The sequence below is a fragment of the Xenopus laevis genome, chromosome 7L (assembly GCF_017654675.1).
Source record: "Xenopus laevis strain J_2021 chromosome 7L, Xenopus_laevis_v10.1, whole genome shotgun sequence".
NCBI classification, from domain to species: Eukaryota; Metazoa; Chordata; class Amphibia; order Anura; family Pipidae; genus Xenopus; species Xenopus laevis.
Window position 1 is genome coordinate 41,261,012 of NC_054383.1, and position 24,925 is coordinate 41,285,936.

Below are 24,925 nucleotides of genomic sequence, written 5' to 3' on the forward strand. Positions count from 1 at the left end.
CCTTTAAATTCAAGCTTGTCACAACCTGTCAGGCCAGGTTCTGATCCACATACAGTCACAACAGTCTTGACGCCGGCGAATTTTCGTGACGGTTTCTCGAATTTCGCCGTGAATTTGCAGCGTCTGGCAAATAAATACACCCATCACTACTATTCTTACATTGATGCAGTAGCTGACAATGTTATATAGCTTCTGGTACACAGATAAAGGTGATGTTTTTGTGAATATATAAATAATTAGATGTGAAAGGGTCAATTTGCATGTTATATTGATGGCATGCTTCAGCAACAAGGCATTTGGTTTAAAGCCAAGTAAAATCCGGGAGATCTGAGTTAGCATTTTTAGCGTTTTACAGCTACATAACTGTGTGTGTGTGTGTCCAGTTACTTCTAGCCCCTAGAAATCTTTCCTTTGAAGCAGACATTCTGCTTTCGTTCATTAGGGCTTATTTACTTGTATTGGCTAATTCAGCCAGTAGCGCAACTAATAAGCAGCTTGCATTGATCTGATTGCAGGTAGAATAATTGAAATACAATTCTCTGGCTGGCATAGGCAAAAGCACTGGAGTCAATTTGACAACTGCTGACAAAAAAATGCAATTGTGTAATTGAAGTGCAACTAATCTGACCTTATTTTTTAAACAAACACATATAGAGGGGGTCAAGCAAAGTATATAAATATAAAAAACAGTTTTTTTCCATAACATGTTTATGATCATCTGCACTGATCACATCAACTTTGCAGAAATAATGGTTTAACCGTCATTGTATTTAGATCTTCTTAACCGATCCCTATCTCCCCATGGATCCCTATTATTAACCAATTCTTGTATTCACTGAGAGTCTGTTAGTTGGGGATACCCCACCAACACATTTACTCTCATTTACACTCATCATGATAATGAAAAGTGAAGATACAAACAAAGATAGGGTTCCTGAAGAATTCATTTCTCAGTCACACATAATAGATAGAAGGGGAAATATGGCTAGGGCGGTGCTCTTTCACCATCAAGAAGTTATCAGTATTAATTAATTCTGAGTAGTAGTGCACATCATTGACAAATGGGCATATGCATAATAATATGCTGCATGTGCTGCAAAATGTAGGCTTTTAGATGTAAGCAAGCCTCAATCTATTATTTTATAATCTACCTGTACTTGCCATGTTTCCCTTGCCTATATACATACAGTACCTAATTACAAATGATGATTATCATTCCAAATTAATAAAATGCAATCTGTACATAGTGTAATTCATCTTGTGATTTTTTCTGTAGACGGCGTTCATACGTTGACCTGTGCACTGATGCTGTTGAACACTGATCTACACGGCCATGTACGTATAATTGTTTATGCAATTTATTGAACTAAATGGGACGCTATAATGATATTATTTCCATTAGTATCATAGGCTAGTATCAACTTAAAGTGATACTAACACTAAAAATTTCCTTTTCAAAATTTTAATCTATATTAAAAACTGCCTATGGGTCATGCTGATCATTTTTCGCTGATAGTTCTGATTTTGTAAGTAATTGCTACTTGAAGTTCCCAAACTTGACTGTTTCGCCAACCTGACTGTCTCTTCTCAGCCTATCAGTTAGAGTTTCTAATGCTAACGGACTATTGCTGCACAAATATGGCAGCCCCCTCCTAGAAGAACACGGGTGTAAGAAAGGTAATGTAACAGCATCACACAAATACTTTTATGGCAAAAATGATAAATAGCATTCAAAAACAATGTTATGACAAATACAAAAAGAGGTTATTTTCTGGTGTCAGTATCTTTTTACATCATTTTCTTTTGATATATGATATGTGTAGTTATTTGATTGCATTTTTGAATTGTTTATCACTTACATGAATCTGAGATGAGATCCCATACAGAAATTATATTGACTACAGCTCTTAGTTGAGAATTTCTACTTGAAGTGGATCTCAGTGGCTGGGTATGGATCATCAGTATAGGTATGGCATCTGTTATCCGGAAGCCCACTATGCAGAAAGCTCAGAATTACGAAAAGGCCATCTCCTGTCGACTCCATTTTATCCAAATGAACTAAATTTTTAAAAACAATTTCCTTTTTCTCTGTAATAATAAAATAGTACCTTGTACTTGATCGCAACTAGGATATAAATTTATTCTCATTGGAAGCAAAGCCAGCCAGGTTTATTTAATGTTGACATGATTCTCTAGTAGACTTAAGGTATGAAGATCCAAATTACGGAAAGATCCATTATCTGGAAAACCCCAGGTCCCGAGCATTCTGGATAACAGGTCCCATACCTGTAGTTCTATGACTGTAGAACAGGCAGTTCCATGGTAGACAGGTGCACTGAATGCCGTTTGAAAATGTTACAAAGTTACTTTTGCCAGAGTTACCGGATTACACAATATACATTTGATACAAATGTAACTATTACAATAAGCACCCCTTCAGCAGAAGGATTCATAGCTGAGGTTGCGATTTGCAGTTCAGCTAGAATCTACAGGGAATGTTTCCATGTGACAAAGAGACAGAGTACCTTACAAACAATTTACTAAAGATTCAGTACCAGGCAATTTTCAGAGGGATAGTCAAAAAACAAGCAAAGGTTATACTTAGTAATCAAAGTAATGACACAGTACAGGTATGGGACCGTTATCCAGAATGCTTGGGACCTGCATTCTGGATAAGGGATCTTTCTGTAATTTGAAGCTTCATACCTTAAATCTACTATAAAATCATGTAAACATCCCAATAGGCTGCTTTTGCTTAGTTTGGATCAAGTACAATCTACTGTTTTATTATTACAGAGAAAAAGGAAATAGTTTTTAAAAACTTGGATTATTTGATTATTATGGGTCTATGCATACCTCCCAACTGTCCCTTTTTCGGAGGGACAGTCCCTCTTTTGACAGCTCAACCTGCAGTCCCTCATTTGTACTGGAAAGTCCCTATTTTCTCTGCACTGAACAGCCAGAAACATAAACAAAGTTTCTAACTTAATTGGCTTTTAGCACAGAGCACAGTACAGCAAATATATACAGGTGCAAATAAGATACTTTGTAACAATTTGAGAGTTTAGATAAGTAGAAATATTTTCAAACTTTCATAATCTGCCAAGTTTTGTAAAATGAACATGGTAATTAGGGGGTGTGGCCACAGAAAGGTGCGTAGTCAAAAGTTTTCGCTGTTCTATTCGGAAAAAAAATTTTTGTCCCTCTTTTTACTTCCAAAATGTTGGGAGGTATGGTCTATGGGAGACATCCTTCCAGTAATTCAGAGCTTTCTGGATAATGGGTTTCCAGATAACGTATCCTAGTCCAAAATCATACACAATCTCTAGATCACTCTAACTAGATTATTGAAACACCCTAACTCACAGAAAGAACCTGTAACGTACTAGTAGACTGGAACCTGGAGTGAGGCTGCTGGTATCAGTCTGACTCTTCCGTAAAGTTGGAGAGCCCAACTAGTCCCGGTTTTCAACAACGCCCTTTTGGGGCCCCGGAACTATCTGCTGTGGCACTAGTGGGGATCTTACCAACTTCAGAGGTCAGAAGTTCTAAAACTAGGGTCAAACAAAGAGAACTCACGAACAGGCAGATGTCAGGAGGGGCAGCGAGATTCATAGTCAAAATGCAGGCCAAAAGTCAAAAACCAGGATCAGAAGCAGATGAAAATGCTTGAGCAGGATCTGACAGGACCAGAAGCCAGCTTGGGCAATGAATGATTGGCTAAGCAGGTTTAAATAGGGAGATTTGGCGCCAGAAAGCAGGAAACAGGATGTAGCAGGAAACAGGAAGTAATGGAGGCCATTGTGCATGTGCCTTACAGAACCTATTTGCTCAGGCAAGGAGTGAAGGGGATAGGAACTATAGGGAACCTCATCCCAAAGCTGATTGAAGGTGGCCAACCAACAATTAACCCCCTGTCCTGACTGGAAGCATCCTAACACTGTAACACTGTGATATGTTCAGTCTAAATTGTAATCATAACCGATGCATAACCCCGAAGGCTCTAAAATGGCAAATAGCTGTAAGTAGAAATCACTGTGGTTTTGAAGTTCATCATCCACCTCGACTGTATGGCACATTGAAGGTTGTTTGTAAATATAGGAGTATTACAATCCCATAAACAATGCAGTATAAATTTAGGCACCTATTAAATAAGTGATTTTGTCATTAAAACTCAAGTCCCTATATGTAGCTCAGCACAATATTCAGCTTGTCAAACTTTTGCTGTTTTTAGAATATTGGCAAGAGGATGTCCTGCTCAGAGTTTATTGGAAACTTGGAAGGTCTGAATGGAGGGAAAGATTTTCCAAGGGAACTTCTCAAGGTAAGAGATTTATTTGATGGTTGTTCTATATGGAAGAATGTATGATTTGTTGTGTGTTTGTGTAAATGTAACAGCACCATTTAAAATGAATATCTGCTGTATGGAACCAGGTGTTTGTATTAGAGAGAAGATGTGTCGTTTCTTGTGGTTTCAGGATGTCTTTCTCCATAATATTGCTCATAATGAATGTTGCACTTACCATAATATGATATACTTATCTGACTATGCTAAATGAAATTTAGAAAATATTATCACTGTAAGAATGTCATTTGTGCACAGTTAAAGATTTTATTAAATTTTCTAAAAAGCCCCTAAATTCTAAAAAGCCCCTGTTGCACATGGAACATTTTTAATTGCTGCTACTAAGAGTTTGTGAATAAAATAGCCCAAGGGTATTTAAATATAGGGGATCTAAAGACAACATTTATAGTTGCTAAATGCATTCTCTATGCCAAACACCAAAATCTTGCAATATTTACTGGTTGAAAAGTACTGTGTGCAAGAATGAAGTGCTCAAATCTCATTTGTCAGGAAAATCATTTTTAATTGCTACTACTGAGAGTTAGTGAATAAAATATTCCAAGGGTATTTAAAAGTCCATAAAGGGCATCTTAAGGCAACCTTAATACTTGCTATATATACCATATGGATCAATTTTCAAATACTAATTGTAAATTACTTGTACAAGACGTCCTTGAATTTCCTTTATTAGGAAGATCCCCCAGCTTGAATTATATGTGTTTCCCAATTAACAGCTGCGGACGATTCACTTTCTTTTACCGGCCACCAATAAGAACAGTGCAGGTGTGTCTGCATACTGTGTGAATGTGTACTTGCTTATAGACAAACATAGATAGAGACACCCCTGCACTGTTCTTAATGGCACTTGGGAACAGTAAACAGTAAGGACTGCTGGCTGATGAAATTTAGCAAGAAAACGTATGTAGCATTTTGCAATACAGTGTATATACTAATTAAAAAATATCTAGATCCCTTTAAGGTGGCCTCACATGTATCAATTTTGATGTTTTTAACTTGATTTAGAAATTGCATTAATGCAGCTAACAATACATAGTGTTGTAAGGGTCACAGGGCCCTCCAGAGAACAGGACATCCAGAGCCGACTCGGACAGTAATTATATAGCTTGACAAAGAGCCGTGCGAGGCTCGAAACGTTGCTGCATATGTTGCCCTGCATGTGGAAATAAAGGCAATTTTACTAAAGTACGGAGTGCTGCCCTTTTGCTGTGTGACTAGTGGTTCCAGTGTGGAGGGACACTGTGGGACGTGCACCTGGAACAATAGGAGATTGGAAACAAGTGAGTGCCCCTCTAACTCTACCTCCATCAATTTTGATGTTTTTAACTTGATTTAGAAATTGCATTAATGCAGCTAACAATACATAGTGTTGTAAGGGTCACAGGGCCCTCCAGAGAACAGGACATCCAGAGCCGACTCGGACAGTAATTATATGGAGACAGTACCTAATGGTATAGAGGTTATATAGGTTGATGCTGGAAATGGAGTCCAATGGGTGATCCTCTGGTACTCTGTTAGGTCTATATGATCTTGACAAGAAATTAATGTATATTCTACTGTGTTAACTAAAGAGATGCTCTTTATTTACTTTAATCTGCCTCAGTATATATAGTATACAATCTTATTATTACTATCTTCTCCTGACTTGGATTGGAATTTAAGGCTGGAATGCTTTACTGGTAAACTGAGCCTGGGCAATGCAATATCATGCCCCTTAGTTTTTACTCCCTGAATGTTGTGTAAGTTAGGGGATGGGCGTGCAGTGGAAAGAGGGATGCCTATGTGGCTCCAGAAAACTGCCTCATGAATATGTCAAATTCAGACAGCATTGTATTCATGGGGGGTGCTGCTTCTGCGTAGCTTTAGGTTGGGGTATGGTGCAAAGTGTAAAAAATGTGTGACGCTTTTGCATGTTGCCCCCTACCAATAGAAAATGACCCCTTAGGTCTCTATCTGGCATGATACCTGCTGACTCCATTTAAACAGGGATGCACCGAATCCAAGTGCCTGGCCGAACCGAATCCAAAAAAAATTACGTGACTTTTTATTACACAGACAAGGAAGTCAAAAGTATTTTTGCGCACGCAGTTCTCTCTCCTCCTTCTTTCCCTAATTTACATATGCAGATTAGGGTTCAGATTTGGTTTGGTATTCAGACGAATATTTCACAATGGATTCACTAATACTAAAATAGTGGATTGGGTGCACCCCAAATGTTAGGCACCCCCAAGTGATTGTATTTACTTACCTGACACCCCAGGCCGTTGCTCCTATCATCAGAAAACGGCACCAGCCCGGGATTCTGCTAGCGAGCACCACAAAGCAATTCTCTTCCTTCTTCTTCACTCTTCAAATTTCATGGGGCAGACTCATGCACAGTAAAACTAAATAGCCAACTTCTTTGTTAAAGTTCAACTTTTCTCTCTACTGCGCATGGTCAGCCATGGAAAGAAAGAAGAAGCAGGAAGAGGATTGCTCCATGGTGCTCGCTGGCCGCCCAGGCCGGTGCAGTTTTCTGCTGATAGGAGCACTGGCCCAAGGTGTCAGGTAAGTAAATACAATCACTTGGGGGTGCCTAAACATTTGGCCCCCCCAAGAGGAATATGACTTTCCTTCTCCTTTAAGGAAGCAAAGAGATAAACGTTTATAACACAATATACAGTATGTGTTGTTTTAAAGGCAGCACATCAGTCAAACTGACAGAATTCATGAACAATGATATTTTGAGCAAGTGGGAGAAATAGGATATAGAATTTTCAATATAAATGACACTCAGAGTTAGTTAGTTTGTTTTCAAATGATGTACATTTGTAATGTTAAGCCTGTGACTGACTAGCTGACTTGCTAAGTTAAACTGCCGACATGCACTCACTGATAGGAGGGCTGCTGATGGATGATTGACAGAGTGTGGTGCCATAACATGAGTAGCTATAAACAATGACCAAACTATGGTGGAGTCAATAAGTACACAAGGAAATTCTAACAGCACCTCTAAAGTTGCTGGGATAGGCCACTTTTTTGCTGCAAACCAGAATCCCTTTGTATACAGTTACAGGACTTATGCTCTGTGTGCAGATATCTCTGTTTTGTTGCCTACATAGTTGGGCAGTGTAAAATCTGAAATACACAAACATCCCTCAGTACCGGCATCACACTATTAACTGTCCAGTTTTCATCCTCTATATTCAGTTTTGTCAGAAGCCAGGTAACATACAGGAATATTTTTTTACTATGGGATATATCCAGCTAAAAAATGAACATATAGACTCAGCACAAATTATAGTGACTTTGTACACAAGACCCCAGTCGCCAGCACCACAAGTAAGCAAAGCTTTTCATGATATGGAGATTTCATTGTGACTGTTTGACATAAGAAAATTGGCCTTCTTTGTGTGCTAGTTTAAATGACATTGTGTTAAGTCAGAGTCAAGTAGTGACGTTCCAGGGTTTTACAGGACAAGGAGCAGGTAGTTTGACAGTTTAGCAGCTTACCCCCATATGTAATAGAGTTTGTCCAGGTTCAGTAATATACAGTATAGCAACCAAAAAGATGTTTGCCTCTAAGCAAGTGACTAGTAAATGTAACCTGCTAAGTGGGTTCTATAAGGCTATGGGCATACAGGCTGAAGGCTCCAGCCATGGGCGTCAAGGGGGGGGGGAGCAAGGAAGAAAACATATAACAAATTACTTGTACCCATATTTTGGCTTTCACTCAAACCTAACAACAGCTTTTCTATAAATACTGTATATAAAGTAGTAACTGTATAGTGTATGAAATAGCCATTCTGTTGGTGACACAAACTCATTGTTTGCCAGGACAGCACTTATATATATATATATATATATATATAGATATATATATATATATAGATATATTTATATATATATATATATATATACACACACATATGGCATGGGAATATCCTTTATTATTAAGTACAAGTCCAGGGGTTGTGTTTAATGTAATAAATGATCTTAAAATTTGTCTTGTCTAGTACTTCTCTAGTAACCTATAGTAAAACAAATTCAATTGCTTGCTTTGGGTTACAATATGTGGGCAAAGGGATAGTTTACCTTTAAATTAACTTTTGGTATAATGTTGACAATGATATTCTGAGACAATTTGCAGTTGATCATAATTTTTTATTTTTTTTTAAGTTATTCAGCTTTATATTTAGCAGCTCTCCAGTGTGGTATTTTCAGCAGCTCTCTGTGGTTATTAGGATCTAATTTACTCTAGCAACCAGGCAGTGGTGTGATTGAAAGGCTGGAAGATGAATAGGAGAGTGCATGAATCGGAAGATAGGTAATAAAAAGTAACTATAAAATTAAACCTCACAGAGCAATAGTGTTTTTGAACTGGCTTGGTCAATGGCCCCCGTTTGAAAGCTAGAGAAAGTCAAAAAAAGGAAGGCAAATCATTCCAAAGTGATACAAAATAAATAATGATGACCTATTGCAAAAATGCTAGGAATAGGGCATAATGTAGTATACTAAACGTGAATATCCCCTTTAAGATTTTTTATTACATTAACCCTAAATGTTTAAAAGAGCTCTCTTTTAAAGCTGGTCATGAAGACACAATATAAACTGCCGACCCTCCAGATCAAATCAGCAGCTTATGGGGTTATCACGACGGCCTGACCAATCATCATCTGGCCAAACATTGGCCAACTATCTATGAGGCAGATAAATCTATCAGCATGTTCGTGGCCAAATCTGACAAACATTTACTCCTTTACTGACTTCACCAAATGTGCTTAAGGTGTAAGGCCAACTTAAGGATCATTAGCATAGTATTTACCAAAAATGTTTATTTAGGATGTTTGGGTCACGTTGCTTGTCCGATTGTTTATCTTATCAATGTTTTTCTAAAATCTGTTTGTCTTTGAGAAACATAGCGAAAGTTAATCGTTTTGTGTTCTATTCAAAACATGAATGATGTACAGTCACTGTGCAACATGTTTAGAATAAAAGCACTGCAGTCATTTTAGAACTGAAATTTAATAATACTTTTTTCCTTCTGCGTTGGAGTTGCCAGCTGCTGGCACTGTGACTCATTTTACACAGTCCTAACCACATTTTTTCCTATTGATTTGGGGAGTTTGTTTTTTTCCAAATTTCTTCATTTATGAAATCCTAGATTAAAATCATTATTTGTCTATTACTTTTTTTTTTTTTTGCTGTGTCTGGTACCTGGGATGAAATATTTGCTAGAGATACAGTAGAATATTAGTTCTTTTGTTTTAAGACATTTTTTTTTAATGAAAAAGTTACCGTATTTTGTATCAGTGCTGAATATGCATGTAAATGTGTTCAAAACACAGTGAAATTTAGAATTGTTTGTTTCACCAACAGCTGCTCAAGAAAAGATCCAGCTTAAAGTGAATAATCAGTGCAAAGGAACATAAATTGCTTCCTGGCCTGGAACACTGGCACATAACAAGGCTAATTCAAAAAGATACTTGTAAAGTAGATACTTGTATAGAAAGAGAGAGAGACAGATAATATATGATAGATTGATAATAGATAGACAGACAGACAGACAGACAGACAGACAGACAGACAGACAGACAGACAGACCAGATTGTCGGATAAGGGTGTCCTGGGCCCCCTGTGTTCTTTCTATTAGAGATTTGTGACAAGGTATGCTTGCCCTAAAAACTTGCCAGCCTTGTCCCAAGCCTCTGTGCCTGCCGTCATTACAGCATTAAAAGTATCTTGAATATGGTGACATGACACTGGCATACAATTTTAGTCATATAATCACATACCTCCCAACATTTTGGAAATAGAAAGGGGGACAAAAAGATTTGCAGAGCAGCGACATTTTTTTGACCACACCCCCTAATTACCCTGTCCATTTTACAAAATTTGGCAAGTTATGAAAGTTTGAACACATTCCTGTGACTTTTACTGTATGTCTTATTACAGTTTTGCTAATGAAGGTAAATTGATCTTTAAGCTGAGTCTAAGTTCTCCAGAGACCTGCCTATCTTTAATTGTTACAAGTATCTAAGTATCTATTCTGGGCTCTCTGCCAAAAGCCAATTAAGTTAGAAACATTATATATTTTTCTGGTTAACCAGTGCAGGAGATCAGAGAGAAAGTCAGGACATTTCAGTAACAAACCCTGGTTGAGCTGTCAAAATCGGGACTGTCCCTTGAAAAACGGGACAGTTGGGAGGTATACAATCATTATGGTGTTGGTTTGGCAGGAAAAAGGTGAATACAAAATGAAAGCTGGCAAAAGTATATTGAATGCGGCAACAATTAGGAAGTAGGTATGGCGGAGCTCACCCTAGTGTGCTGCGTTCCTCTGTTGGTCGCAGCTGTCACGAGAGTTCAGTTCCTCCTCCCGAATACTGCAAATTTGCACAGAATGATGCTTGCTTGTAGCGCTGACCGTTCCATAAGGAAGACGCTGGCTAATATCAAGTCGGCTATATTATATATATTATATGTGAAAGCATTTTAACAGTGGGTGTGCAGTTATGAAAACCTACGCGTTTCCTGCCTGTATAGTCAGCACTTCCTCAGGAACGGTCAGCGCTACAAGCGAGCATCATTTTGTGCAAATTAAAAGTATATTGAACCCTGTTTAGGACGTAGGAGCGACTGCAGGATCAAGAAGGTTATAGGGTGGGTTTTGATCCAATCTGGGTGGGGCAATAACATAGTGACTGGGGCAGACCTAAAATTCAAGAGAAAGCAAGGTTATAGAGGTGAGGGGCGGGATGCAAGTAAGCAGGATTGGGGCATATCAGAGGCAGGCAGGGCCGGGCCAAGAAGACCGAGCACCCTAGGCACCTGGTCGGCTAACCCCTAGCTCGGCCCTGGAGACAGGCCAGAGGTCTAATAACTAGGGATTGCAAATTTACTGAAAAAATATAATTCTGGTAAATTTGTAATACCTACCCTTATAAGTGCTAGGCTGCTGAAATATAGGCCAGGTGGCAACCCTAACCCTTTTGCAGGCATCATACTCCTTCTCACAAGAAGCTTGCTGATGAAAAATATTGTCTCTGTCATGAATCATGGCAAAAGTTGTATCATTGCTGCAGCACAAGTCCTGAATAAAGGAATGCTAAGTCCTAGCCTGTCCCTCAAATATGACATTACATATAAAACTGCAGCATTAGAAGGCATGGAGAGCTGATACAACTTGAACATGACTCATGCGGTTTTCTCTTTTCCACTCGCAGTCAAATAGTTTCCTTTCCTAATACCATCATTATGCTGATCTGATTGCTCAGCTTAATGACACACATTGGTAGACCGCTTCACCTCTGTATGGGGTTTGCTTATAAAAAAATTATTAATATATATAAATATATTACACAAGAGTCATGAATATCCATTGATATATATATATATATATATATATATATATATATATATATATATATATATATATATGACCGAAAAAGGCTCGCACTCACAGGTCTTATGAAGATAATAGTGGTGTTTATTGAGCAAAAACGACTAACGTTTCGGTTAGCACTCTAGCCTTTACAAAAATGTATCACAGTAAGTAGTTTTTGCTTAATAAACACCACTATTATCTTCATAAGGGTAGGACTTCATGGTGCGCGAGAAGCCGACACGTCGCAATGCGATAAAACGTATGCGACGTGTCGGATGTGTAACACAGATGTTTTAAAGAAAAAGGAAGTGAAGGAGAAATCGCAGGTAAGAACTACACTGATCCGACTGTCGGATGAAAACGCAATTATAATTGGAATCAATACCAGCCTATTGGGTTTATTCAATGTTTACATGATTTTCTAGTAGATTTAAGTTGAAGATCAAAATTACAGAAAGACCCCTTATCCGGAAACCCCGAGGTTCCGAGCATTCTGGATAATAGGTCCCATACCTGTACTGTGTACACAAGTGCTCAGCAGCCTATGAGAGTGTGCCATTTTACTATGTAGCCTATAAGAAACTGCTTAATGTGAGCACTACTCTTGAGTAAGTTTACATCAAATAATTTTTTAGGTTTAGAACCCCTTTAATAAATAAACAAAACATGTTCCTTTGAATTTTGATTCAGTCCATCACTGTGAAAATGGTTGTTACTGCATATGTATACCTCATTAATATATATGTAGATGTTATACTGTACATAGGTTATTAGAAGATTTTCTATTGCAGACCCATAAATACCTAACATTCCTTTTTTGCTATACATTTCCCAATGCTATTATTGCTATGAAGGATATACCATTTTAGAATATTGTTTAATGCTCCGTATGTGTCGTGTTCTCTTTGTGTAGAAGATTTAAAATTCTGCTTCCGCTTGCCCACCCTGTTATTTGCCTCTGGTTTTTTAACATGGATTTTAACCCCTTTTTTGGAGAGCATGTCACGTGGGCAGACCTTGAGTGGTTTTTTTTCAAATTATAAGCTTTCATGACCTTCATAGTAAAACCTAAAATTGATTGGGAAAGAATAATACCAATTCTGAAATATAATTTTGTGTGACAGTCTGAGTTGCTGCTTATGTACAGCTTTATTTCCGTTCTGTTGTCTCCATTTGTACAGTGCTATGGTAATGCTGTGTAATGACTGCCCAGAGGAAGAGTCTCCATGGTAATATGCTCGGAATGATGGATAATGTGCCCTTATGGGATCGTCTGTTCACACTGGAAACATTTCATATTATTCCAGATGTCAGTAATGCCATCACTCCCTAGCTTCCGTGAATATACTTAACAATTGTTTAGGCTGAAAAGAATTAAGGAAACAATTAAAGGGTTTCAGTTCAGTTCTAACCAGACCAGTGCCCCTTCTGGACTGCCCCTTGCTTCTGTGGTGCAGGGGCTACACCAATTTTAACTGACTGTCCTTGAAGTAGCTTTGCAGAACTCTCCAAATATTGATTGGGATTAGCTTTCAGGCTTTGCTCTGGGATTGCCCCATTTTGTACATATAGGACACAATGATGGGCTGTTTTGGGAATGTTGTAACATGAGGTTTTGAACATACTGAAACTACACACAACAGTGATAGAGAGACTTGGTTTAGTAAATTAAATCTCATTTAAAATACTTTCTACAATACTGTATTTTCCTACTCGCCAGTACTTCAAATATGATTAATTTGTTGCTATTTCCCCAAAGGAGCATAGGGGGTCATTTGTGAAGCATACATGCAGAAATAAAAGGCCACAGGTGAGTAAATCTATGTACAGCGGCATAAAAAGAACACCCCGCACCTGGTGCACACAGCAGCCCCAAACTGACCCTCCCTCCACCCGCCTGGAGGTAAGATAGCGGCTGCGGCAAAAGGATTTCTAACAACTATAGCTGACCTTGTGGTTGGCTACATTTCAAAGTAGACTACAGCTTTCCCGAGAAGCAACTGCTTCTTAAGTGAGCATTAAAGACTTCGCAATCTAGAACGTGTGCCACAGGGAATAGAGAATGACATTTAAAGGAGAACTGTGTAATGTAGCAGCACAGAGCATGTGAATCACCAAAAAAGAAGATTTTGGCTTCTTTGGAGACACAGACCTTTACTACTAAAGGCTTAATTAAACCTCTCCAATTGATCTCGTGCCCAGATATCGATCGTGGAGACCTGTCGGAAGCTCCCATACACTGACAAGCTGGCAAAAGGGTCTAAAGGCCACCTTTAGTCTTTCCAAAGGCTCCACCATTTACCTTTTACTTTTAAAGCAAGCTGCAATTCAGTTTTCTAAAATCTCTGCATTCCCAAGTCTTCTGCTTCCCTTACACCCCTTTCTGTTTTTTCTTTCTTTTATCTACAGTACCCCTACTGATTTACCTGTCTGATAACTTCTCCCTTGCTTCCCTCCCTTCCAATTAGATCCCCAATGACATTACCTATCTACATGGGGAACGAGTGGGAGCTAATCACCCACCGTCTACCTATGACGCCCAACACGTTTCACCGACAACTTGGCTTCTTCAGAAGAAGCCGAGTTGTCAGTGAAACTGTCACTTGGAATAGAATTGGAAGGGAGGGAAAGGGTGTTGATAGAGACATGTTTCAGCAATTCAGCTGTGTCTGATACTTATTTCACGGTTCTGACCAAGTGATCTGGTGCCAAGATTATCGATCTTGGAGACCCGTTGGAAGCCCCCATACACTGACAGATAAGCTGCCAAATCAGTCTAAAGGCCACCTTTAGTCTTTCCAAAGGCTCCAATATTTACCTTAAAATTTACTTTTTAAAGCAAAGTTGCAGTTCAGTTTTCTAAAATCTCTGTGTTCCCAAGTCTTCTGCTTCCAGGCGCTTTCAGACCTTAATGCCGCCTGAGGCGGCGTTCTAAATGCACCCCCCCGCCTGGCGTGCTCACCTTAATATCGCCGACAGGGGTCGGAGGGGGGCGCATCGCTAGCGCAGAGAGTGAAATTGCGCTCTTTGCGCTAGAAAAGCAGAATTTCCAGGTTTAAAAAACGGAAATTCGTCTCTTAAAGTTACAGGAGCAGCTTTTTGCCGCCCCTGGTAACTTCTGGGCAGCTGCTGCCTGAGGCAAGATACTCACCTTGCCTCATGGCAGAAACGCCTCTGTCAGCTTCACTAGACCCCTTTCTGTTTGTTCTCTTTCTTTTATCTGCAGTACCCCTACTGATTTACCTGTCTGATAACTTCTCCCTTGCTTCCCTCCCTTCCAATTAGATCCCCAGTGGCACTACCTATTTACGTGGGGAACGAGTGGGAGCTAATTACCCACCGTCCACCTATGCCGCCCAACGTCTTTCACCAACAACTCAGCTTCTTCAGGGGCATAAGTGACTTATGTCCTTGAAGAAGCCGAGTTGTCAGTGAAACTGTCACTGGGGATCGAATTGTAAGGGAGGAAATGGTGTTGCACACTATGTATTTTTATTAATTGTTATTTTATGGACACAGTCCAGCACTAGAAACACGGGTGGTGAAAGATTAAAGCGGAGCTCACCCTTCCTTGTGGCGTCTCGGCCGCAGCTCTCGCGATACTCCGGCAACTCCAAGCCGGCATCTGCAGGACAAAACTGTGTATCGCTGTTCAGCGCTGGCCAGTCCACATCAAGACTCGCCACACTTGTTCTTTGAAAAAGCGGCTTTATTCGAATTGCAATGAGTGATAACAGGCAGTGGGTAAGTGGTGCGAACTAACGCGTTTCGTGCCCTCTCTATTGGCACTTCATCAGAGTTCAAAGTGTGTCACGTGATAAACCATTATATAGAGTGTTAAGTGTTAAACACCTGTGTGTATAAATTAATTAACATAAATCCAATCCCTTCAAATGTATCAAAACATCCTATTGGACACTAGTGAATCCTAAATTATAATACTAGATGAATTCCTCTCAATAGATTGTCATACACATTATAGGGAATAAAAGCAGTGGATAAAAACAAAAAAATGAAAAATAAAGGCATAAATACAAATATAGACTTAAAAAATATTTCTGTGAAATTATATATTTAAATAGTGATATTTGTGAATAAACCTATTTAATACCAATACACTATAAGACCAATACTTTCATTTGTTCACATCACATATGAATTAATTATATATATATGTAGAATCTCAATTGAATAAATATAATAAATACAGTGTAAATATAGTGTAACAATTAAAACCACTATATTTACACTGTATTTATTATATTTATTCAATTGAGATTCTACATATATATATAATTAATTCATATGTGATGTGAACAAATGAAAGTATTGGTCTTATAGTGTATTGGTATTAAATAGGTTTATTCACAAATATCACTATTTAAATATATAATTTCACAGAAATATTTTTTAAGTCTATATTTGTATTTATGCCTTTATTTTTCATTTTTTTTGTTTTTATCCACTGCTTTTATTCCCTATAATGTGTATGACAATCTATTGAGAGGAATTCATCTAGTATTATAATTTAGGATTCACTAGTGTCCAATAGGATGTTTTGATACATTTGAAGGGATTGGATTTATGTTAATTAATTTATACACACAGGTGTTTAACACTTAACACTCTATATAATGGTTTATCACGTGACACACTTTGAACTCTGATGAAGTGCCAATAGAGAGGGCACGAAACGCGTTAGTTCGCACCACTTACCCACTGCCTGTTATCACTCATTGCAATTCGAATAAAGCCGCTTTTTCAAAGAACAAGTGTGGCGAGTCTTGATGTGGACTGGCCAGCGCTGAACAGCGATACACAGTTTTGTCCTACAGTCCAGCACTACTTAAGATGCATTATAGTAGTGAGTCTTGTGTCTCTGGCAGAGTGGTTTTCGTAATTTTTTAAGAAAAGCTAAGTTTCACTAAAGGTCTATAAAGTGAGAGCATGCCGTAAAATTTTTTATCACTTCTTATATTTTTAGAATTAATGATTGATTCACTAAAAGTTCACTTGTCTAATATTTTACGTTTATTTTAGCTGAATTGTGTGCAGTATTTTATAGCATGCATTATTTTGTGCAGTATTTTATAGCATGTGTTATCTTGTGCTATATTTTAGGGCATTTGATATAGTCACACGTTATTAGTGCAATTTATACAGTAGCACCTAAGACATTCAGGATGCCACTGGCAGAGTAGAAGTCTCTTTTTACAGTGTTCCAGTCATTCCTTTCCCTGGGAAACTTAATATAATCCCATGACACAGAACATAGTGCATTCTGGATCTGCCCAAGGTATCATGAAAATGGGTTAGTGGCTGTAGGTAAGGTTCCAGTTCCTCATAAAGGTCTTTAATTGATACCCTACAGCTCCTCACTACATCTTCCTCTATTAATCCATCTGATGTTGTTTAGCAACGCCTACTCCTGGGAGGTGTTAAATTTCACAGTGATTATCGCACTATTTTATGCTTTTATCACTTAATAGACGTTAGTGAATAATGCGTTAGGATTAATTCTATTCTATAAATATTGCAATGCGATTAGAATACCGCTGTGCAGAAATGTAGAATTTCCAGAGTCTGGAATATGAATAGAAGAGGGCCTGAATAGAAATATAAGTAATAAAAAGTAGCAATAACGATACATTTGTAGCCTTAAAGAACATTTGTTTGTTTTTACATGGAGTCCGTGACCCCAACTCAAAAACAATTGATCGCTAAGAGGTACAAGACTTCGTGTTAAAGGCTATGATTACATTAGTCCCAAATGTGTTTATGTTATAAAAGTAGGGTTTCCACCTCCCCCTTGTAATACCGACCATATATTGTATCCACATCCTGCATGGCTAGTTAGCAATTAATTTAGATGCATGCTGCATGACTGCACATACTGTAAATCAGTTTAGTCTGTAGCTTTTATTTAAATTAATTTAAATTAATTGCTAATCAGCCATGCAGGATGTGGATTCAATATGTGGCCAGTATTAAAGCCGTAAATTGACAACCCTAAATAAATCCCAAAATTGCACCATGGTTAGTAACCATAGCAACCAATTAGATGTTTGCTTTTAATGACATGCCCAATAAATGCTACTTACTGATTGGTTGCAATGGTAGCTATTGCAAGGTTAAGGACTTTAATTATATTACCCACTATTACACATCAATTTAACTTGTGTTCGTAACCCACAGCAACTAATCAGATGTTTGCTTTTTATGCTATCTGCATATTGATTACTGTAGGTTACTAAACCTGCTGCAAATGTTTCAACCTTTATAACATTACCGGATATTTCCAGATAGGTAGTGCTCCCAGGCCACTCCACTTAGAGTCGGACTGGGCCGGCAGGACACCGGGAAAAAAACAGGTGGGCCCCCAGCCCTTACTTTCATTTGTACACTATTATATAACATTAAGGTGCCAGAAGTATTAAATACACCCTCTGATTGTAAGCTCACTGGAGAAGGGACTGATGGGAATGTCATTGGGCCCTCTGATTTTAAGATCACTGGGAATATGATGGGAACCTTAGATTGTAAACTCACTGTGCAGGAATTGATGTGAATGTGATAAGGAAGTTCGATTGTAAATTGACTTGAGCAGGGACAGATGGAAATGTCATAGGGTCTTTAGATTGTAAGCTCAATGGGCAGGGACTGATCAAAATGTAATTACCCTTGTTATGCAAAGTCCATACAACTGAAGCTTGAAATGCAGCCCATGTGCTAATAAAGTATATATATATATATATATATATATATATATATATATATATATATATATATATATATATATATGCACACATTTTATACACACCAGTACTTTATGAATTTCATTCCATTTAACCAACTTTTACTTTAATTAATAAAAATTCATGTTACACTTCATTAATCAAGTGAGCATTTAATTTCACAGTACATATTCCATGAACCCCCCCCCCCCCAGACCGTTTTCTCACCAGCACTGTAGTAGGAGCCAGGCAGATTAGATTTCTTTTTTTTGGATAGAACTGGCAGATGAGAATAAGCAGAGAAGGCAGCAATAGCCAGCAGCCTAACCTTCCCAGCAGATCGATAGATTCAGCACAGGCAGCCAGGATCTACAGCACCAGTACTAGCATCCACAGCTTCTCACTCCCTGACGCTCCCCTCACTTATTCCCCCACGTGAAGGACGCCGGGCAGTCAGGCACAGCTGAAACATGCACATCAGTCCGGAGCACAGCAGAAAGCCAGGGAGGAAAAAGCAGCTTTGCCAGTTCCATAGCACGTGCCTGCCCAGGTGAAGTAGCAGCCAGCGAGGCCCAGTGGGTGGGGCCAAAAACCGGAACCGGAGCACAAAACCAGAGTCCACAATCCGAGTGCCCACCAAAAAATACTGTATGGTGTGGTCTAGTGGTCATGGGGGCCCACAAAGATTGGGGCCCACCGAGATTTTTCCCAGTGTCCCAGTGGGCCAGTCCAACACTGTTTGTACCCTCTTTATGCTATATGCTTGGGGCTTGTCGCACCTGATCCAGACTTTGGTAGGTTACATTTAAAGGCACCAAGGAGAGCTGCCTATCTGTACTACTACACTTTTGTTCCTCTCTATACCCTATTTTTTATTTAACTCAGCTTAAAATAATTAAATACATTTAAATCTTATTACTATAAAGAAAAATAATTGTATGCACCATGTATTTTAAGGGTATAAACATGGCACTGGTCAGAAAGAATTATTCAGATAACATTTTATGAACACAATCTGTGGTTTTCAGTCATTGTGTTCTATCCAAAACATTTTGGATGGTTGTTTCTAAACTGACACCTTTTTCAGAATTGGAGAAGGGTTTGGACTACAAATAAAGAGAGAATTTGCTGGATGGCAGAGATTTGCAAGCAATTAAGTTCCAGTACATTGCATTCTTGATTTCAGGTCAGCTGTTTTCATCAAACAATCTGGATACTAGTTTTGATTCAACTCATTTAACATCTTGAGAATGAGGTTATTTTATGATATGATATGTGTTTTAAAAATAGGCACATTATACCCAGTGGGGACAGTGGGTACTGGAAAAAAGAAAAACTTGCAAAAAAAAAAAACTTACACTCGCACACCCTGGCCGTCCAAACTCAAACGACTCCCAGGTGCTCGATGTTAGAGGGATTGGGCAACCTCAAAAATAGCGTAGACACAGAATACACCGGCACAACATGGGTAATTCTAGCAGGTATAACCTTGCTCGTTTATTGCGGATGCAACGTTTCGGGGCGTGACCCCTTTCTCAAGCTTGAGACAGTGGGTACTGGTACATTATACACAATGGGAAATGGTGGGTACTGGCAAATTATAACCAGTAGTAGACAGTGGGTACTGGCACGTTATACACAGTGGGTACTGGTACATTATATCCAGTGGGAAATGGTGGGTACTGGCACATTATACCCAGTGGGGACAGTGGGTACTAGCACATTATACACAGTGAGAAAGTGGGTACTGGACCATTATACCCAGTGGGAGACGGTGGGTACAGGCACATTATACCCAGTGGGAGAAGGCAGGTACTGGCACATTATATGCAGTGGGAGACGATGAATATTGGCACATTATACGCAGTGGGAGACAATGGGTACTGGCACAGTATACTCAGTGGGAGCAAGTAGGTACCGGCACATTATACACAGTGGGACAGTGGGTACTGGCACATTATATCCAGTGGGAGATGGTCGGTACTGGCATATTATACCTAGTGGGAGACGGTGGGTACTGGCACATTATATCCAGTGGGAGATGGTGGGTGCTTGCACATTATACCCAGTTGGGACAGTGGATACTGGCACATTATACACAGTGGGTACTGACATATTATAACCAGTGGGAAACGGTGGGTACTGGCACATTATACCCAGTGGAGACAGTGGGTACTGGCACATTATACCCAGTGGGAGATGGTGGATACTAGAACCTTATGCCCAGTGGGAAACAGTGAGTACAGGCACATTATATACAGTGGGAGACTGGGTTCATGATTATACCCAGTGGGAGACGGGGAGTACTGGCACATTATACACAGTGGGAGGCAGTGGGTACAGGCACATTATACACAGTGGGACATTGGGTACTATCACATTATACCCAGTGGGAGACGGTGGGTACTGGCACATTTTACCCAGTGGGACATTGGGTACTGGAACATAATGCCCAGTGGGAAACAGTGGGTACTGGCACGTTATACCCAGTGGGGACAGTGGGTACTGGAACTGTAAAGCTGCGGAATAAAAAGATTAATAACTCAAAAAACACACATAATAACAAATGGAAACCAATTGAAAGTTTTCTCAGGGTATCACTCTACATCATACTGAAAGTGAATTTAAATTTAAACAGCCCCTTTAACAAATTCCACTTAGGCTGTGTATCAGGTCCGGACAGAGAATTAAAATAGGCCCTGGCATTTCAGGTACACAGAGGCCCAATCAGCCCACTCAGAGGCCCAAACAGCCTCCACCAGCCCACTAAATACGGCACCTTATAGCAGCCCCTCTGGCATTTGCCAGAACCCACAGATTGCCAGTCCGGGCCTGCTGTGTATGAATAGGGCATTCACTGAGTTTCATACCCAGTCGACAAGTTATTAGCTCTGATAGAAGCTCAGATTTCAGTGTGTATTAAAGCTGAGGAGCACCACAGCTCCACCCTAAAAGGCTGAAGAACAGAGATGCAGGCAAATGTGTCAGTCTTGAGCTAAACAAAAATGATTTCCTGCAAAATCTACTGGATATTTCATAACAAGAACTTTATAATGCCAGCAGCATCATAACTACCAGTCCAGGTTCATAATTGACACTATATTAATCCACATACATTGTTGCAAAGTTCACTATACTCTGCATGTCTATGCTATTGTATTGTCCAGGCACCAGCACTGTCAAACAGAGTTCTCCAATGGCAAGTGTGAGCCTTTATAATGGTAGTCAATCTGTTTTCTTATGCATAGAAGAGACATGGACATACATAAAAAAATGCAGAAATTGCCTTTGTTTAACAACAAAAATACATCAACAGGGTGTTTGTCACAGGTTCATTGACACTCACTTTCTTTCCCAAGCTCCTGCTAAAGCATTCTGTCTCTCAGGTTTCCTTTAACACATTAGGAACACCCAGAACCATGTCTCTCCTCCAACATCCAAGGAAGAGCCCATAGGTGAGGGAGCACACCCACTTCTACTGCAGTAGCAGCTCTGCTTTCAGCTATCACCTAATTACATGATTAGGAGGCAATATTAAAATGGGGGTTTAACCTTTCAGTTAACTTTTAGCATGTTATAGAATAGCTAATTCTAAGCAACTTTTTGATTGGTCTTCATTATTTATTTTTTCTACTTTTTTTTAATTGAATAGTTGAATTATTTGCCGCTTTCTGGCTCTTTTTCAGGTTTTAAATGGGGGTCACTGACCCCATCTACAAACACATGCTCTGTAAGGCTATAAATGTATAGTTATTGCTACTTTTTATTACTCCTCTTTTTAGTCAGGCATCGCCTATTCATATTCCAGTCTCATTCCAATCAGTGCATGGTTGCTATGGTAATGTGAACCCTAGCAACCTGATTGCTGAAATTGCAATCTGGAGAGCTGCTGATAAAAAAGCTAAATAACTCAAAAGCCACAAATGCCACAAGTCGTCTCAGAATATCACTCTCTACATCATACTAAAAGTTAATTTAAAGTTCCTCCTCTACGATGGCTTCTTCATTCTTTTCCATTGCAGCTTCTTCGCTCTTTTACATCGCAGCTTCTTACTTCTTCTCTGGAGAGCTTCTTCATTATTTTCCATCTTTCCTTTCTTCTGCAGCATAGCTGGGCCCCCCTGAGAACCTGAAATCCCCTGAGACAACAGTCACCCCTCTGATCCCCTGATGGTGGCCCTGTGTGTGTGTGTATAGACATATATATATATATATATATATATATATATATATATATATATATATATCCCTCCATTTATCTGCACGCACCACTCAATGCAATAATTACCGGGTGCTCACCAAAATCCTCATACTGCACCAGATGAAAGCACTCACGGGTCAGTCATATGAGTACAAATAGCAAAAGTTTTATTCCAACAACCGCATATCTACGCGTTTCGATCCCACTGGATCGTCATCATATATATATATATATATATACACATATATCATACCTCCCAACATTTTTGAAATAGAAAGAGGGACAAAAAGATTTGCTGCCCAGAGCACAGCAACATTTTGATAGGGAGGTATGATATATGTGTGTATATATATATATATATATATATATATATATATATATATATATATATATATATATACACATATATCATACCTCCCAACATTTTTGAAATAGAAAGAGGGACAAAAAGATTTGCTGCCCAGAGCACAGCAACATTTTGACCACTCTCTTTTTTGTGGCCACACCCCATAATTACCATGTTCGTTTTACAAAATTTGACAGGTTATGAAAGTTTTAACACATTTCTGTTGTTTTTATGTGTTGTTACAATTTTGCTAAAGAAGGTGAATTGCCCTTTAAGATGCAGGTCACAGTTTCCCCAAGAGACCTGCTTAACTTAAATTGTTACATTTGTTTCTTTGTATACATATATATTTATACATACACACACACGTATATTTATCTATTTCCACACTAACAGCACGTGATCCTGATAACATAGTAGGCTGTTCTGTGACAAAGTAAAAAGCTTGTTTGAACTGCAGGTAAAAGGCATATGTCTGTCACATCCATATTTTATACAATATCCTATATTTTATATAAAATAGTGTTTATTATAAACTGAATTTGTTGGATTACATGTGTGAGTGGATGTGGGAGTGAGTGATATTACATCTATGAGTGGGATTATAAATGCATGAGTGAGTGGGATTATACATGATTATAGATGTAGGAGTTAGTGGGATTACATGTAGGAGTGAGTGGGATTATACATGTATGAGTTGGTGGAATTACATGTATTATTGGGATTATACAGTACATGTAGGAGTGAGTGGAATTACATGTATGTGTGGGATTATATGTGTGAGTAGGATTATACATGTATGAGTGAGTGAGATTACATGTATGAGTGGGATTACACATGTATGAGCGAGTGGGATTACATGTATGAATGGGATTATAATTGTATGAGTGAGTGGGATTACACCAATTGCATGTGTAAATGGGATTATGTATGTATGTTTCTCGGTGTAACAGAGTATGCATGAGTGTGATTATATGTATGTTTCTCGGTGTAACAGAGTATGCATGAGTGTGATTATATGTGTGAGTGGGATTAAATTTGTTGGACTGGGTGAAAATGTAAATGGGATTATATATTTGTAACTGGCATTATATATTTGTGAATGGGTATGTGTAACAACTATTTGTTCAGCTGAATCCAAGAACATGGCTGAACCAAATCCTAACCATTTGCACGTTTTGGCAAATTGTGTACCAGCAATTTGTGGTGGCGCTGAGGGTCCGGATTTGATTTGGGGCATCCCTACCCATTAGTAAAGATAAAGATACCCTTGCAACCCATCCTTATTTATGGCACAAAGGTAACTAATCCTTTGGGTGAGGCTCATCCCACAGTTTACAATAAATGGGTAGTCTTGGTCAAAAAAAGCACTAGTAGCCCCCTACAGCAATCCAGGACATAGTGAGCATATACTATACAGAAGCACAGATACCAGGGAGAGAGCCCAGCAAGATACATATGGAATGGATCTGTTACACAGAGTTCCAGAGGCATGGATCTCCACTGTCAAAGATCTACTGTATCAACTGAGCTGGTACAAAGAGAGCTATAAATAAGGTGCTGTATATAATGTCTACATGTATCTTTTATCTTCCTTTTGTCATATCTGCTTACTGTAGGCTATTAAACCAATGGTTCAGGTTCTTTTTGACAGGTCCTATCACTGGCAGCAGGTCCATTGACTGATCACCATCACCAAGACGCATTTTATCACATAGAGTTTCAGTAAAAGGTCTAACATAAATGTGTCAGGGGTATGCATCCTGAATGAAATATTATCTTCCGTGATTTTGCCTGTGCAATTAACTGGGAAGAGTATTACATTGCATCCCACTGGCTCCCATTCGCCAACTGATTTATTGTTTTACATTACTGTTCGACAACTCTGACTGCATTACATTGATTGATGTCATTA

At 38.9% G+C, this 24,925-nt stretch overlaps 1 protein-coding gene across 1 annotated transcript in view; it reads left to right on the forward strand.

Moving 5' to 3' along the window:
* LOC108696242 (PH and SEC7 domain-containing protein 1-like) overlaps positions 1-24,925 on the forward strand; it is a 202,059-nt gene that overhangs the window by 78,355 nt on the left and 98,779 nt on the right. Inside the window, exons 10-11 of the mRNA XM_018225405.2 lie at positions 1,277-1,335; positions 4,235-4,324. Coding sequence (XP_018080894.2) covers positions 1,277-1,335; positions 4,235-4,324 — 149 coding nt within the window. The remainder of the gene's footprint in view (positions 1-1,276; positions 1,336-4,234; positions 4,325-24,925) is intronic.